The sequence below is a fragment of the Neovison vison genome, chromosome 2, assembly GCF_020171115.1.
Source record: "Neovison vison isolate M4711 chromosome 2, ASM_NN_V1, whole genome shotgun sequence".
In the NCBI taxonomy this organism is placed as follows: domain Eukaryota; kingdom Metazoa; phylum Chordata; class Mammalia; order Carnivora; family Mustelidae; genus Neogale; species Neogale vison.
The window spans coordinates 174,937,820-174,954,458 of record NC_058092.1 but is presented as its reverse complement, the minus strand read 5'-3'; the positions used below and the strand labels follow the sequence as shown (position 1 = coordinate 174,954,458).

The 16,639-nt window shown below is 43.8% G+C and overlaps 1 protein-coding gene across 1 annotated transcript in view; it reads left to right on the top strand.

Moving 5' to 3' along the window:
- The first annotated feature begins 5,240 nt into the window (after positions 1 to 5,240).
- CCDC6 (coiled-coil domain containing 6) overlaps positions 5,241 to 16,639 on the top strand; it is a 107,835-nt gene continuing 96,436 nt past the window's right edge. Inside the window, exon 1 of the mRNA XM_044239555.1 lies at positions 5,241 to 5,688. Coding sequence (XP_044095490.1) covers positions 5,380 to 5,688 — 309 coding nt within the window. The 5' untranslated portion in view covers positions 5,241 to 5,379. The remainder of the gene's footprint in view (positions 5,689 to 16,639) is intronic.

Genomic DNA, 16,639 nt, shown 5'->3' with positions numbered 1-16,639 from the left:
CATGTGTGTTTCTGGTCTTTGGTTCGTTGATTTTTAGCCCACTATATATTTCAAGTTCCAAATATTTTCTTTGGTTGCTTTTTTGTACTGTCCTGTTTTCAAGTCTGTTTGTGTGTTTTTCTATCTTATGCTTTCTGATCCTTCTTTTATGGCTTTTATTTTAAACATACTTATCTAATCCAACTCTCTCCAACACTTGTCTTAACTGAAATTCTAGAGATACCACCCTTCCTGTTCTTCTTCTTTTTTTTTTTTTCAAAGATTTTATTATTTATTTGACAGAGAGGAAGGCAGGGAGAGTGGGGGAAGCAGGCTCCCTGTTGAGCAGAGAGCCCAGATGTGGGGCTCAATCCCAGGACCCTGAGATCATGACCCGAGCTGAAGGAAGAGGCCCAACCCACTGAGCCACCCAGGTGCCCCACCGTCCTTCCTGTTCTTTACTGTTTGTTAATTTTTATTTGAGAGGGATGATTTCTCTGTGTATTTTATAATTTCCAATTGTAATCCCATTTTTATTTTGAGATTGTTTCCAGAGGAAAGTTTTGCTTATTTCTTCCAGGTAAAATAGAAATACTACCATCTTTATGCCAAATATTTTTGTTAATTTATTTTCTTGGTTGGAGTTTACATAGGTGCAAATACCCTTTTTAGTATGTTTGATGAGATTTGACAAATATATACATTTGTGTAACCACTACCACAGTGAAACTCTAGAACATTTCCATCATTCCCAAATTTCCCAAACCAACCTAACTTTTAAGATAGGGGGGATTTTTTGGACCATGTAGGTAGTATGAAGTATATACGTGAAATCCCTAACTCCATGAGGCTTAGGTTTAGATGATAACTTTTCGAAAGACTTTTTTTTTTATTTTTTAAACTCTGAAACCAGTTTAAGGCAAACTTCCTTGTTGCCTTCCTGTTTGCAGGTAAGAAACTTTTGACATGATGTGGCTTTTTGATTGGCATTTTGTAGGTTCCTGCCTTGTATGGCCCCAAGCCCCAAATTCTGTCCTTGATGGGCATTAAACTCACGATTAACAAACCCCACAATGCTGTTGCTTCAGTCTCAGCAACCAGATCATCACTGTGGTTTATAGTGACTCACTCCTCCCCCCGCCCTTTTTTTTTTTTTTTTTTAAGAATTTATTTATTTATTTGGCAGAGATAAAAAATAGGCAGAGAGGCAGGTGGGGGGGTGGGGAATCAGGCTCCCTTCCAAGCAGAGAGCCTGATGCGGGGCTCCATCCCAGGACACTGGGATCATGACCTGAGCTGAAGGCAGAGGCTTTAACCCACTGAGCCACCCAGGGGCCCCTGTTCTCCCCTTTTTTGATTTATACATTTTGTTGAAGTGTAAGATACATACAGTAAAGTACATAGATCATAAATCTATAGCCCAATATCTTTTCACAAGTGAACGTATCTAACAAATAACCCTGACAAGAAAAAAAATATTATAAATCTTCTAGTACCCTAAACACTACCTCCTCCAAAAGACTATCATTATTCTGATGTCTAACCTCATAGGTTAATTTTGCCTAAACTTTATATAAATGCTATCATACAGTATATACTCTTTTGTGTCTGTCTTTCTTTGCTTATGAATATATTTGTGAGGTTCACTCATGTTGCTTCATGAAGCTGTAGCTTGCTCATTCATGTTGCTGTATCATGAATATAATAGGATTTATATTGTAGGTGAACATTTGGGTTGTTTCTAGTTTTCCTCTTTGCTTTGGAGCCTGGGATTTCCCTTTACTTTCTTTCAAGTTCTGCTGTGCCTTTAGTATCATTTAAAAAAGCATTTCTGGATCAGGAATTCAGTAAGTTCTGTGTCAAGACAAATTTTAGATTTTCTAGGTTGCCAAATATCTAGACATGTAAGTTTTGACATGTAAGCCAAATATCTAGACATAAGTCATATGTTTCATTTTTTTTTATTTTTGAAATTCTTACTTGATTCTCATCTAATTTAGCTGATGACATATCTCTTTTGTCTGTCATTTGTAGAGACAGTTTTGATCTCTTTGAACCAATGATGAGTGAACACAAACAGGAGGATAGAGGTGAGATATGTAATTAATCTTGTAGTCATGATCTTTTGCCAGGGTGGGATGCAGGGTATGCAAGACTAGTTTGACATCAATAAGTGTAAAATATTGAAAAACAAAAACATGTTAAAGAAATGGGGTGGTTGGAGATAAGCAATAGTAGGATGGATGGATATATTTCGAAATCAACTCTTTTTCAAGAAAAGGATAAACTAAATGGCCCATTCTTCTATGATTCTATCTGAATTCTGGCACTCTGATAGCCAGCTCATATTGGCTCATTCCTATTCTTTTCAAAACTGCAACAACGGTCTTGCCACCACCCACAGAACCCATTTCGAGTTTGAATGAAATCACTAGCATGTGGCATTAATGTAACTAGGTATGTACAGCAATTTATATATAGTCATAAAAAATAAACAAAACTTCCTATGATTTATGGCATTATTTTAATTTTCCTATTGGAAGGTTCAAGGCCATAGAGTAAATCAGCTGCACAAAGGGCATTAGACAAAGAAAGATTGTGATGTTGTGCCTTGTAATTAGATTATAAGGTATTCTTTTCCTTTGTCGTTATATTTTGCAGCTCGAGTTTAGGGCAAAGGTAAATTTCATTATTTCTCTCATGGAAGTGATTATCTAAATATGTCTTCTTCCTCCAGGCAGCACACACTGCCACCTATCCTGATTCATTTCCCCTAGAAAGCTGAGAAGGAGTTTTATAATGATATTATTGGTTTTGTAACTAGTGTTTCCATTGTAATGTTATTACTGAACCAATGTTGTGATAAATGGTCTGTTTATAAGGGGAATCACTTTTACAAGAAGTAGAAAATTAGACACGCTTCTGCTTTGCAATAACAATAAAAACCACAGTGAAAAAAATATTCCCAAGTTTATTCCCATCCGTATCAGCAGGGAAGCTTTAGAAGATGGCTTTCCCCCCCCAAAGTCTTCTAAACACAATTACTGCCTACAAATACCATGTCAAAATGCAGTTTTCCTCCAGATTCTACTCAAGACTAATACATGTTTAAGCTTCCTATAACATGGGCCCTTTAAGAAAGTCAGGCGCTTTAAACCCCACCCCCATGCTGGCTTGAAGGAGTCAGTCTTTCTGAGGTAGTTGGTGATAGAGGGAAGAGAGAGCCAACTTGCCCATTGCTCTGCCTGGAAGGAATGTTTCCGTTGCAATAAGCTCTAAAAGTGGAAGCTTTAAGATACTATGGGATAGGGAACAAGAGAAACTTGTGAAGTATGGAAGCCAGATCGGCTCTAAGATTCTATCACGGAGCTGAATAAAGTGGAAAGAATGCAGTTAAATCTGAGTTTCTCCCGGGGCTGCCGCTCCTTGCTAGGTTTCCTCTCCCCATTCCACCCAGCAAGTGAGTTTCCCAGAAGCCGTTTCTACTTGAACGAGCTGCTTGTCTCAGGTACCAGACCCCAAAAAGAAAAGTCAGGAAAAGAAAGAGAAGTAAGTTTCAGGGAAAATTACACTGGATCACTTCTAACAATTTACATTGGCTATATGCTTCTGAAGAGCCAAACCCATTCTTTTTGTTGTTGTTGTTGTTTCCTGCCACACCAACCCTGATTAAGTTCAGAAGTCCTTTAGCACCAAAAAATAACTAAGAGAAATTTGGGGGTTAGTTGCAGTTGGCATTTCTCAGCTGTCTGCTAGAAGCAGCCATCTTGGTAAGAGATGATGTCATTTGGCACACTTGGAGTTGTAGTTTGTTCGGAGGTACCAGTTTCCATTAGCCACTGAATGACAGTTTAATCATTAGATCAAGTTTAGGTTTAAAGATAAGGGGAGGAGCGAGAATAAAAAATCATTAAGTCCCCCTCTTTATCCTTCCTGACACATTATAATGGTTTCCAAAAGTTCAAAGCAATAGAAAATTTTCACACTTTTTTTTTTCTTCTCTATTTTCTGCTTCCAAGTGTTTGTTCTTTCCTTGACTAAGCTCAGATAATAACTAGTCTGGTCAGTTTCACTTTCCAATTTTTATACATAAGTGAAAGCTGTTTTGTGTCAACAGTTTAAAGATGTTTAGAATCATCTCACCTGCTGGGCGGATTTCCTGCAAGACTTTCTTTGGGAGGGAAGAGGGGGAATCAAAGTTTTGATTTCAATTTTTTTATACTTCAAAACTAGAACGCTGAATTAGATCACATTAGACAAATGTTTTATTTTTAACCTAGTAAAAGTTTTTATGGTTACGCCGTATTCCCACTTGATCATTATTTGTATAGCAAATGCTATGTCTATATGTCTAAGGAAAACTGGCACTTAAAGAGTTAGGCTTTAATCCACAGAAAGTGTTTCTTTTTTTCTTCGTGGATTAGACAAGTGTTAGTGTCTCAGTCCTATTGCGTGACGCGTCCTGGCACTGTTCTCAAGATGCAAAGAGGAAAAGAAAAAAATAAGTTGCACCTTGTTTGAACAATTGAGCGCAGTAAGGTTTATGAGATTATTAGGAGGAGGAGTAAAGAGAGCGGCGTGTCTTTTCCGTAAATTCTTAACAAGGTTAACCTGTGGCCGCTGTTGTTGTTTTCCCCCTCTGGGCTCCTGGTGGGGGAACTTTCTGTTCTCTTAGAGCTATCCTAGGCTTCCCCCGTGAAGCTCACTGAGAAGATAAAACTGAAAGAGGCTGCGTCTGTGTTTGAAGCAGACAGAGGGAGACAGGAGCACACGCAGTCGGCGGAAGATGGTGCCCCCACTCGTCCAGGGCTGGATGCGGGAGCCGGCGTGACCTTTCCACGTGTCCCCAGCACCTGCGAGGCTAGCGGGGCACTCGGTTTTTTTTTTCCCGGGAGCCGGCGCGAGCCCGGAAGAGGCTGGGCGGCCAGGGGCTTAAGTCTGGGGGCAAGAAGGCCCTCCCTCGGAACACGTGCGGCGGGCGCGCAGCTGGTGCGGGGGCTGGCCTGGCGTTGCAGCACCCGCAGGGCCCGCGCGTCCTAGGACCAGGGGCCGGCGCCGGGAGGCGGGTCGCGGCTGCGGCGGCGGCGGGCGGGTCCTGGAGCTTTCGGCCAGCTTTGTAGGGCGGCCTAGCGCGCGCGCCAGGCCCGGCTGGAGCGAGCCCCAGTGCAGTACTGCCCGAGCCCGGGCGGGGTCTCTGTTCTCTGGCAGAGGAGGTCCCTTGGCAGCGGGAAGCTCCCTCTCTTTCTCTCGCCGCCGCTCGGAGTCTGCGCCCTGCTGCCAGGCGCCCAGCTCGGCGCTCCCCTGTGCTCGCCCGGCGCCCACTCATTCGCAGCCCAGCCTTCGCCGCCGCCGCCGCCTCCCTGCTCCTCCTCCTCCTCCTTTCCCCAGCCCGCCGCGGCCATGGCGGACAGCGCCAGCGAGAGCGACACGGACGGGGCGGGGGGCAACAGCAGCAGCTCGGCCGCCATGCAGTCGTCCTGCTCCTCGACCTCGGGCGGCGGCGGCGGCGGCAGCGGCGGAGGAGGCGGTGGCGGTGGGAAGTCGGGGGGCATTGTCATCTCGCCGTTCCGCCTGGAGGAGCTCACCAACCGCCTGGCCTCGCTGCAGCAGGAGAACAAGGTGCTGAAGATCGAGCTGGAGACGTACAAACTCAAGTGCAAGGCGCTGCAGGAGGAGAACCGCGACCTGCGCAAAGCCAGTGTGACCATCGTGAGTGCCCCCCGGGGGCGCGCCGCGGCGCCGACCTCCGCCCGCCTCCGGGAGAGGCTGCACCTGGATCGGGCAGCCCCCGAACTCCCCGAGGCTCCCGAGAACCCGCAGCAAGCACACTCTCTGCCAAGAACTGTTGGCTCCCGGGGGGTGTGGGGGAGGGAGGTGTCCCTCCGAGGCCACGCGAGTCTGTCCTCCCCTGGGGGGTCAGACTCCTCGCGGGGTGTGGGAGAACGCTGCTGGACAACCACGTTCCCGTTTCGCCTCTGGGGAGGAGGCCCCTCCCGGGAAGTGCTGGAGGCTGGTGGCGTGGCTGGGGGGCGGGGTGGGACTTTTTTCAGTCCTAGCAAGCCTAAGGGGTGCGTCCAGAGTCTGGGGCTCCCTAGGCTGTGGGAGAGGGAGGAACCCGGAGTCAGTTCCAGGGGCCTGACTGGGGGTGCTGGGGGGTGCGTAGCTGGCCTGGGCACTTCGCTGGCATCTGGAAGGCGCTAGCTTGATCGCCCGGGGAGGGGGCGGGAGAGAGTGGCTGGGAATCCGGGAAGTGGAGTTTTCTGGCCAGGATTGAGAGGGAAGGGCGGGTACCGGAGCTGAGGCTCCCACCTCCGTTGGAAGTCCTTTCCTTGGTAGGGGTTGGCGTGAGGGGTGGCAGCGGCATTATTCAGCCGGGCGAATGCAGCATCTCGTACTATACTGGATAGAGTGAAGGGTATGAAGCTTGGACGGGCTCAAACCATGGTATTGACTGACTCCTTTTCCCTTGCGGAGCAAGATGTACGTGTTTGCTTCATTGGTGGTGGAGTGCCTGGGGGTATTTTGTCTGAGTCCAGATTCTTGATGAAAGAACAGGCTGTCTGTTCTGTTTCCACCTAGCCCCCGAGGCTCCCCCGAAGAGGGTAAGATTAGGTGTTGTCTTCTCCTTCCTACTGTAGCACGCGATTAGAAAGGCCACTATAGCCGTGATGAGGCGAAACATAACTGGCAAAAGTACACCGTGTGCTCTCACCTAATACCCCTGCCAGCTAGCCACATCATTAACATGCAGAATCCCCATACAGACAACTCTATTCAGATCAAAACAGTTTCCCAGCCAGGAGCAGAGAGGAAAATGTCAAGAAATCAAGGGGATAAATTACCATAGTTGCTGCACAATAGCTGATTAGCCTGAATCTTCAGATGGAGGAAAAAGGCATGAATTTGGGAGTGGATCAAAGATGACAGTCTGGGAATGAAATGGGGCAAGTTTAGGATGCCCCTGTGCCAGCAAAAGTCTTCAGCGGAGGAGTGAGTGTGTATGTGTGTGTGGGTGTGTATGCTCCTCCAGTGCTAGCTCATACGTGGGACCTGGATGGCATTCTGAATTTGCTTAGGAAGCAGATTTCCACCAAAGTTTCAGTGTAATTGGCAGCCTAAATAGAAATTGATTGTAGAAAGACACTTTGCATGCTCAAATCCAGTCCTGGTGAATGGAATTGGAGCAACATTCATGCGTTTCCAGACTGTCAAGTTCTTGAAGTGCCCTTTCGGTAGGAAGAGGGAGGAATTTGCAGAGGCAGCCACTTCCAAGCCTCCTCTGTAGCTTTCTTGGCCGAGAGAGATGTCTCTTCTGAGTGGGGGCTTGAGAAGAGGGGGAAGTTGGTAGAAGCAGTTTATTTAAGGTTTGAGTTAGTAAATGAGAGGGTTAGTCTCTTGGAGAATGTGAACCACGGAAAGTAGTAAAACTCTATGAAACTGAATCCCTAGCTTCTTGCATACAGTGAGCAATTCAGGCTGTTTTTGTTTGTTTGGGAGAGGATTAGGGGGTGGAGGTACTATGAAAGGGTATCTGTTTGACACTTGACCATATTATAAGTAGGTCTGTAAATTGTACACAAACATGTTGGCTTTGCACGGACAAACATGTTCATTCCTGGTGTATAAGATCAGAGACCTTCTGAACACTTGGTTTGAAGAGTGTGTAAGGTGGTAGCTTTATTTCTTAGCACTTACCCTCAGCTAAAACTGACATCCAACCAAATACACTTTGTGAAATGTTCTGTGGCCTTACTGAGTAGAGTTTTAAAATTGTTTTAGATGACAGCCTACAAGTACGAAAAGCCGCTCAGTTCTTCTTTAATCTCTGATTCATATATTCAGGGAGACAAATAAAAATGCCTGTGGTTTACCTGGTTCCCTAGGACTTGGCAGGTGTTATTAAAGCAAACGCAGAGAAGAGATCCCTTTAAGCTTTTGAGAGTTTCGGTAACTGGTCTGGGACCCAGGTTGTGTTGAAGTGTTTTTGACCTCTTAGGTATGTAATTTGGCTTGAGAAATGTGTGTGACTACATGAAATGGGTCTGTGGGTGTAAGGGGTCCATTGAACAATACTATATCGTAATTTATTGTTGCGGTTAAGCTGCACAGCCCATAACAACTCTAACTTAAACGTAACCCTTGTTAGTAGCTGCCTAGGAAGGCTTGTGTTCAATTAAATAAAGGCCTCGCTTGATTTTTCACTATTTTAGTTAATCTGAAGGGAAAATGGCACCATAATCCTATTACTTGCCTTCCTGCCTTTTATTATTTCCTCTACCTATAATGTTAACTTTCATGTTCTTGGGCACTAACGATAATTATGGATGTCTTTCCTCTCCCCTGAACACATTCAGAAAGATACATTGCTCATTAGCCACACCCTGGAGGAGAGGTACCTTCTTAATCTGTCTCTCTCTTTAAACAGTTTATTTTTCAGAGCAGTTTCAGGTTTGCAGCAAAATTGAAGGGAAGTTGCAGAGATTTCTCTTAAACTCCTTATCCTGCTTCCCCTCCCCCATTGTCAACATTCCCCTCCAGAGTGGACATTTGTTACAACTGATGAACCAACTTTGACACATCATCATCACTGAAGTCCATAGTTTACATTAGGGTTCACTCTTGCTGTTTGTACATTCTGTGGATTTACCATTATAGCATCACACAGAGTAGACCAAGTGCCTTAAAAATCCTCTATGGTCTGCCTTTTTATCCCTCACTAACCTGGCAACCGCTGATCTTTTTTACTGTCTTCATAGTTATCCATTAACCTACTGAAGGACTGGGTTGCTTCCAACTTTTGGCATTTTTGACTAAAGCTGCAGCAAACATCTGTGTGCAGGGTTTTGTGTGGACCAAAGATTTCTGCTCCTTTGGGTAAATACCAAGGAGAGAAGTTACTGGATTTTATGCTAAGAGTATTTTTGATTTTGTTAAAACACTGCCAATTGCCTTTCCAAAGTGACTGTACGGTTTTGCATTCCTGCCGTCAGAGAATGAGAGTTCCTGTTGCTCCACATCCTTGCCAGCATTTGGCATTGTCAATCTTTTAGATTTTGGTCACTCTGACAGATGTGTAGTGATACCTCAGTGTTGAGCACTCTTTTTTTTTTAAGACTTATTTATTTTAGAGAGTATGTGTGTAACAGGGCGGGGGGAGTGGTGGATAGAGAGTATCTTTTTCTTTTTAAAGATTTTATTTATTTATTTGACAGAGAGAGACACATCTGGAGAGGGAACACAAGCAGGGGAGTGGGAGAGAGAGAAGCAGGCTTCCCACGCATCAGGGAGCCCTATGTGGAGCCCGATCCAGGAGCCTGGGATCATGACCTGAGCTGAAGGCAGATGCTTAATGACTGAGCCACCCAGTCCCCCCCCCCCAAAGAATATCCTTAAGCCGACACCCCACTGAGTGTGAAGCCCAGTACAGGGCTCTATCCTAGGACCCCGAAATTGTGATCAAGCCGAAACCAAGAGTTGGCCACTCAACTGACTGACACCCCCCACTCCACTCCCCATGTGCCCTCTTTTAAAAACAGTCCAAAGGCTAATAGAACTCTTAACTGTGGTAATATCTCTCTCTCTCTTTTGGTATATAAGTACTTGTTTGGATCAAGCTTTCCATTTAATAAAGGGCTGGTTTCATGGGCCTATGTGTTCCCAGCACATATATGATAGAGGTAAGCATTATGTGCCGGGAAGAATCCTCTGTATGAGGCCCTTCATGTGTCCAAGTGAAGCATCTGGGAGTTACAAGCTTGACCCTGGGGCTTAGGGGTGAAATGGAATGTTTGGAGTGGTTATCCGGTTTCTTTCACTAAATCAGTAGTGGAACCAGGTTGCTGATTATAGATCATAATTTCTTCTTTGGAGTGGAGAAAATAAACAAAAAACAAATGCTCAATGACTGTTGAGTAGCTTTTAGATGTTAGGCTAGATCCATCAGCTTGTATTGTGGGTGAAAAATGTAATTGGAGGTGATCTGATTCGTTGTCAGGAGAAGTGTCCATGGGTGGTGGTGTCCGAGCAGATGAGGAAATGCGTTAATGGGCAGCCACTGGATGGCTTCACGGTTCTGGACTGGTTAGTTGCTGGGCTTCTCAGAGTATAAGCAGAGCTTCACACCTGGCGTGGCTAGTTCTCTAAGGTGTGGGCTTTTCTGAGACCAGTTCAGACCTTCAGCATGTGTCTGGCTTGAAAATCAAGGCCTGAAATTAGTCACTAGTATTGAAATATCTTTCTCTAACTATAAAATTAGTACTTTATTATAGAAGTTTAGGGTTACAGAAATAAAAATGCATTTTGAGGTTATGGTAGAAAAACAGGTTGGTATGGCACGATTAGAAAACCTGGCTATTTTAAAGATCAACGGTGTAATGATCTCATTAACCAGTAAAAGCCACCGTATAGTAAATGTTGTGGATATGGGATTATTTACTCTGGAAGCCTAATACACTATTTTCCATTTTTAAGACTTCATTTTGGCAGACTCTGATGCTGTTGGATTAACATTGCCCTTGTAAAGAGGTGTAGTGTGTCTTTGTTTTTTTTTTTCCCTGTTAAAAATTTTTTATCCCCTTAGATTCTTAATGGAAACACCCAACTTGAGATGCAACTTTGAGAAATGTATGACCTAATTGTACACAAGTTCAGGCTTCTTAAAAAGGCTATATTGTTAGGTTTCTTCTGCAGTTAAAGTCCTTCATGTTCATAGTTCCCTTCAGTGTATTTCATATACCGTATTTGTATTTGATTAAAGAAACACAAAACATTGGAGGAGATTCTGTCAGTCTTTTGCTGTGTTCTCCTTACTTGTTTTGCTGGGGATGAGGAATATTTCAGAGAATCACCAGGATCTGGTTTGTGATGACTCTTGTTTAAGACCAGAAAGCCTGGCCTATAGCAAAAACCTGAAATAGTTATTGCTTATTTAAAAATTTTTGATGGCCCCCCATTACCCTCTGAATCCAGGTAGACTTTCTGGTTGTTTCCCAGGCTCTGCTTGGTCTGGCCTTTGTGTGCTTCCCAGAGGTACCCGTCATGTTTATACCCCTCACTTGGTTGAACTGCTGGTTCCTGGAATTTTAATAGATTTCTCTGACTCCTCTAGGATGTACTTCCCAGCCTTAATCTTATTCCTTCCTCCTCCCTTCCCTTCTACCTCATAAATGCAAGTAGACTAGATTGCCTTTTCCACCCCCCACCGCAGTGTGCATGGCATTGCCTCTTCGCCAGGCACACAGTGGATTTTGTGCCCATTCGTGTGGTCCCACAGGACCCATCTGTTGCTCCTTCTATATCCCCATCACATAGGTCTCCCCCAGCAGATGTGTAAATTCCTTTTGGGGGGCAGAATTTGCTTTGTTCACTCCCATTTCTCAGTGCGGGGCATGTGGTAGATACTCAAGGGTATATTGGCTTGACTCTGGAGGCATTGGGTGGTGGAGGTTTTTGTTTTTGTTTTTAATTGGGTGAGGGTGCCCATACTGTCTCCTGACTGCACTAATAGGGCCACTCTCCTGCCTGTGTCATGAGACACTGTCTTTGCCCTGGTTGGTTAAACAAATCAGATGGATGAATAGATACACTGTATACTTTGGGAGACTACTACAATCAAGGGGCCTCCCAAGCCCTTGCCCTCTAACCATGGGTGAAGTTGTAGGCTACCTTGTAGCATACATCTACATGTTGGTGATACATTTCACCTCTGAAAGGGGGACAAAGTGTCTTTAGGTTCACCTTTCCATGGATTTTTGAGCCAGGCTTTTAGGGGGGAAAAGTGGCTCAGTTGGAAATGTTGAGATTCACCCCTTCACTTTTGGTGATTGATCAATCTAGTGTTTCTCATAACTAGTTAATGGTAAAATGCCCCACAGCTGTCTCTGAGAAGCAGCTTTGGGCTATAACGCATCTATGAAGGTACCAGTAACCCGAAGCTCCAGTTGGGGGAGTATTTGCAGGCAGGAGTGGGAGACTTGCTGAATCCTTGTGGATGACCACGTGTGGCTTACAGAGTGGAGTTCCAGGGGGTTCATAATAGTGTCCCACACAGTGTACTTGCATTCTTTTTTTCTTAAATCCTTCCTTGCAGAGATAATTGCATTTACACCTAGAAATGCTAATCTGAGCTTTTAAACCCCAGCCAGGCGGAACAAGGAGTAACAGTCCCTCTTCCTCTTTTCCTCCCATACCTCTTCCCTCAGTGGGTAGGAGTTGTTTTTTGTTTTCAATCACAATGCCGCTGCTGTTAGATAAATTGGATTATTGTCAAAGGTGGTGAAGTAAGTGTTCACAGGTTCAGGGTGTTCTTGCTTGGTGGTGGTTGAAGCTTTTTTGACAGGGAAACTAATGCTTGGGAAAATGTTTCTAATTGTCAGGATCTTGGAGGGATGTTAACTTGCAGACTCTTCATTCTTCCCCCAAACTGTCAAATTTTCTTACCTTTTTTGGCTGTCAGGTTTACCGCTAGGGATTTTATTCCGGTGCTCATTCTAGTAAATAGAAATCTCGCTTTGTGGAAGTGTTCTTTTTTATGGAGAAGAATGTGTGAAAGGGTTAATAGTTTGATTTATGGTTATTTAGAAATAACTCACCCCCTTACTTACTATTGGTTTCTAGATCTAATGTATGGGGTGCAGTTAAGTGATTAAAATTCATTATAAAGTTTTTAAAAAACATATTTTATTGTTAGAGTGCACGAAGTGGGGGGGGGGAGGGAGAAGCAGACTCCCTGCTGAGCAGGGAGCCCAGCATGGGGCTCAACCCCAGGACCCCAGGATCATGACCTGAGCTGAAGGCAGATGCTTAACCAACTGAGCCACCTAGGCAACCCGGTTTTATAATACTAACTTAATGATGGGAAATTGTCTGTGATTTCTCTCCCCCTTTGCCTCCTCAGTACAGCTACAGGTACTTAAAACGGCCTGCTGTGTGCCAGGACTCTGAAATATCCAGAAGAATTGTAAGGGCCTTTCTAGCAGCCAGCCAAGGGTCGCACTTGACTTTCGTCCAGCTTGGCTCTGGCTTGGTGCTGTAGAGAATTAAGAGCAGAGGGAATGGTCCTTCTTCCCTCTCCAGCACTTTCCAGTCTGAAGACTTGGGAGGTGCAGCAATTGCCTGCATGCGGGGTGGGGAGCAAGAAAGGAAGTTCCAGACTCTTGTCTGGGTTCTTGGGAGGGCTGTGTTACCCTCTCTGTTCTGTTGAGTACCTTGAAGAGAAATGATGTGTCATATTCACTCACAGTTTAATTAGCCCGTAGTTTATTTTGTAAGGCAGAGAGATGGGGAGAGCTGTTATTCAATTTGTCTGTGTCAAGGTGGCACCAGGAGGCTTTCTGTTTGTTTTTAATTTTCTTTTTTATGTGGTGATGATTGAAAAGAAATGTCATTGATGTTTTAATTTCATAATTTGCAACTGCCGGTAGATCGAAATTATCTAGGTGGTTTTGCCTCTATCCTGTTACGCCCTGAGGCCGACCCACCTTCCTTTCAGGGAGTATTGTTGGACGGATCGAATTTCCTAAGTCTTTTTAATCCAGAGCTATGTGAAAGTAAAGACTTCGTAAGTTAAAGTTAATTAGAGATACTAGTTTATGTGCAATTCCAAATTCCAGTTTTTTAAAAAAGCAGTGTTGAGTGACGGGATAATCTTCCAGGCATCTGTTCCAGATCAAACCAGCCTCCTGTGGGTGCCAGGTGTGTGTCCAGAGGGATCTGGTTAATACCCTCCAGGGCATCTCAGGGCACTTGGGATCAAATAAGGCCACTTGGTACTGAGGAGTGGAGCTGGGATATTCAGCCAGACGTTGGTCATGATTCAAAAAAGTTTTCCATAGAAGGAAAGAGGAAAAGTGAAAGAATGAAAACATGGAGTGTGCTTGAGCTAAAGGAAATTCTTAGAACTCTAGTACCTGCACTAGATTAAACACAGCTATGCCTTGCTTTTCTAAGCCAGAGTCTTCTCTGTGCTAACGGCGTTTTTGAGGTGGAGTTAGGCTAAAATAGTCTTGAGAAAAATAATTTATTTGGTATTTAATTAAAGAAAGAGTTTCTTGACTTGTGACATTATTTGTGTGTAAGTGGTGATTTTTTTTTCCTGTTATCCTAATATACCAACTCAAATAATAACTTTTATTCTATTGAGGAATTTTTTTTTTTGGTCTTCACTAGACAGGCCTTAATTTATCTAAACAAAGACGCTTGCTGAGAGTCAAAACATTGTGTCTCTGCTTCATTTAGTAGCTCTTGATTATAGAAACACTAAAATTTGAGGGGGAAAAATTGGTTAGATGATTTTAACATCTTTGTTAATGAAAGAGTACAATTTAAATATATATGCCATTAAGTACTAGGCTCAGACTCAATCAGGTACAGATCATTAACTGCTAAGGTGTCATTTCTTTTGTTAAGTATATTTATTAATTCACATTGTTTTGAACCTTGAATGCATGTAGCCTTTTTTTTCTTTTTTAAGATTTTATTTGTTTATACGAGAGAGAGCGCAAGCATGAGTGGGGTGAGAAGAGGGAGAAGCAGCCTCCTCGCCGAGTGGGGACCCCCCCGCCGAAGTGGGGCTCAATCCCAGGAGTGCTGACATTATGACCTAAACCGAAGTCAGATGCCCAACTGCCTAGGTCAGCCAGGTGCCCCTGTAGCCTTATTGAGAAATACGTACCTAGTGAAGAGGGCCAGTGACTTGTGTGTGTCATTTAAAAAACAAAAATTATGGTAAAATACATAACATTAAGTTACCAGTTTAACCATTTTTAAGGGTACAGTTCAGAGGCATTAAGTACATTCACAGTGTTTTGCAGTCATGGCCTCACCCATTTCCAGAACTTGATCATCCTAGACAGAAACTGTCTCTGGACAGTTATTAAACAAAAACTCCATTTTCCATTACCTCTAGCCCCTGATAACCTCTATTCTGAGTGACTTAAAAACCTTTTTTTTTTTAAAGGAAAAAGTGTGCACTGATCCCCAAAAGCAGCTAGCTGGTTTTTGTTTGTTTGTTTGTGGTCCTCATGTTGAAGTTATGAATTTGGTCCTAAAAACACTTATTTTTGAAAGATTTATTTATTTTCGATAGCACAAGTAAGGGGGGGGTGGGTTGCAGAGGGAGAGAGACTCCCTCTCTCCTGAAGCGGACTGCCCTGAAGTGGACTGAAGTCCTGAAGCGGACGGCCCACTGAGCCAGAAGGAACCAGAGGAGAGGCTCTATCCCCGACCCTGAAGTTATGACTTGAGTTGTGGAAACCAAGAATTGGCCACTCAACCGACTGAGCCACCCAGTTGCCCCTCCTAAAAACATTTAATTTTATTTTTTATTTTTAGAGATTTTATTTGTCAGCGCACAGGCAGGGGGAGTGGCAGGCAGAGGGAGAGCGAGAAGCAGGCTCCCCACTGAGCAGGGAGCCCAATGCAGGGCTCCATCCCAGGACCCTGAGATCATGCCCTGAGTGGAATGCAGATACTTAACCCACTGAGCCACCGAGGCACCTTTGGACCTTTATAAAAACGTTTTAATTAAAGTGAGGTTGATATAGTGCTCCGTTGTCAGTCTCTGTTGCTTGTTGTCTCTCCCACATCTGGTTCTTTTCTGTCCTTCAGCAAACATAGACAATAGACTGAACCCATACTTGGGCTCAATGCTTTGGTCCTTTTGTACTTAGAGTAAGCACCCAACGGTAGAGGACCTTGGGAGGGAATAACTTGCTGTGAAGACTTGTCCTCTAGGAAAGGAAAGCACTTTGTCCTGACACCTCATAAATAATGGCTGCTTTAAAAATTTTTTCTTATTCTTTATTTTTAAAAAATAATTTTTAAAGGTCTTATTTTTAAATTTTTTTAATTTTTAAAACTTTATTTAAATTAAATTAACATGGTGTATTGTTAGTTTCGGATGTAGTGTTTAGCGACTCATCAGTTGTGTATAACACCCAGTGCTCTTTACATCATGTGCCCTCCTTAATGTCCATCACCCAGTTACCTCATTCACCCGCCTTCCCTCCAGCAGCCCTCAGTTTGTTTCCTAGAGTTCAGAGTGTCTTATGGTTTGTCTCCCTCTCTGATTTCCTCTTACTTTATTTTTCCTTCCCTTCCTCTATGATAGTTTTGTTTCTTAAATTCCTCATATGAGTGAAATCATATAATTGTCTTTTTCTGACTGACTTATTTCACTTAGCATAATAAAAGATTTTATTTTTTAGTAATCTTTGCATCTAATGTGCAACTCAAACCCACAGACCTGACATCAGAAGTCACATGCTACGCCCTCCATGACTGCAGCCAGGTGCCCCTCTTTTTTTTTTTTTTTTTTAAGATTTTATTTATTTACTTGAGAGTGAGAGAAACAGCAGGAGCAGGCAGAGAGAGCAGCAGACTTCCTGCTGAGCCAGGAGCTCCATTCCGGGATCCTGGGATCAAGACCTGACCCAAAGGCAGATGCTTGACCAACGGAGCCACCCAGGCACCCCCCCCCCTTTTTTTTTTTTTAAATGAAATGTGTTGTAAGCATTTAATTTTCTTGGTAGCATTTCAAATAAACCGTAATTTAAGAAAGTTCGAACAAAGGTTGAAGAAATGAATAACAATTCTTATTTACCAGCATTGCTGTGTTTCCAAATCCTGTTGTGTTGCTGTGGTGACTGCTCATGTTCATGAA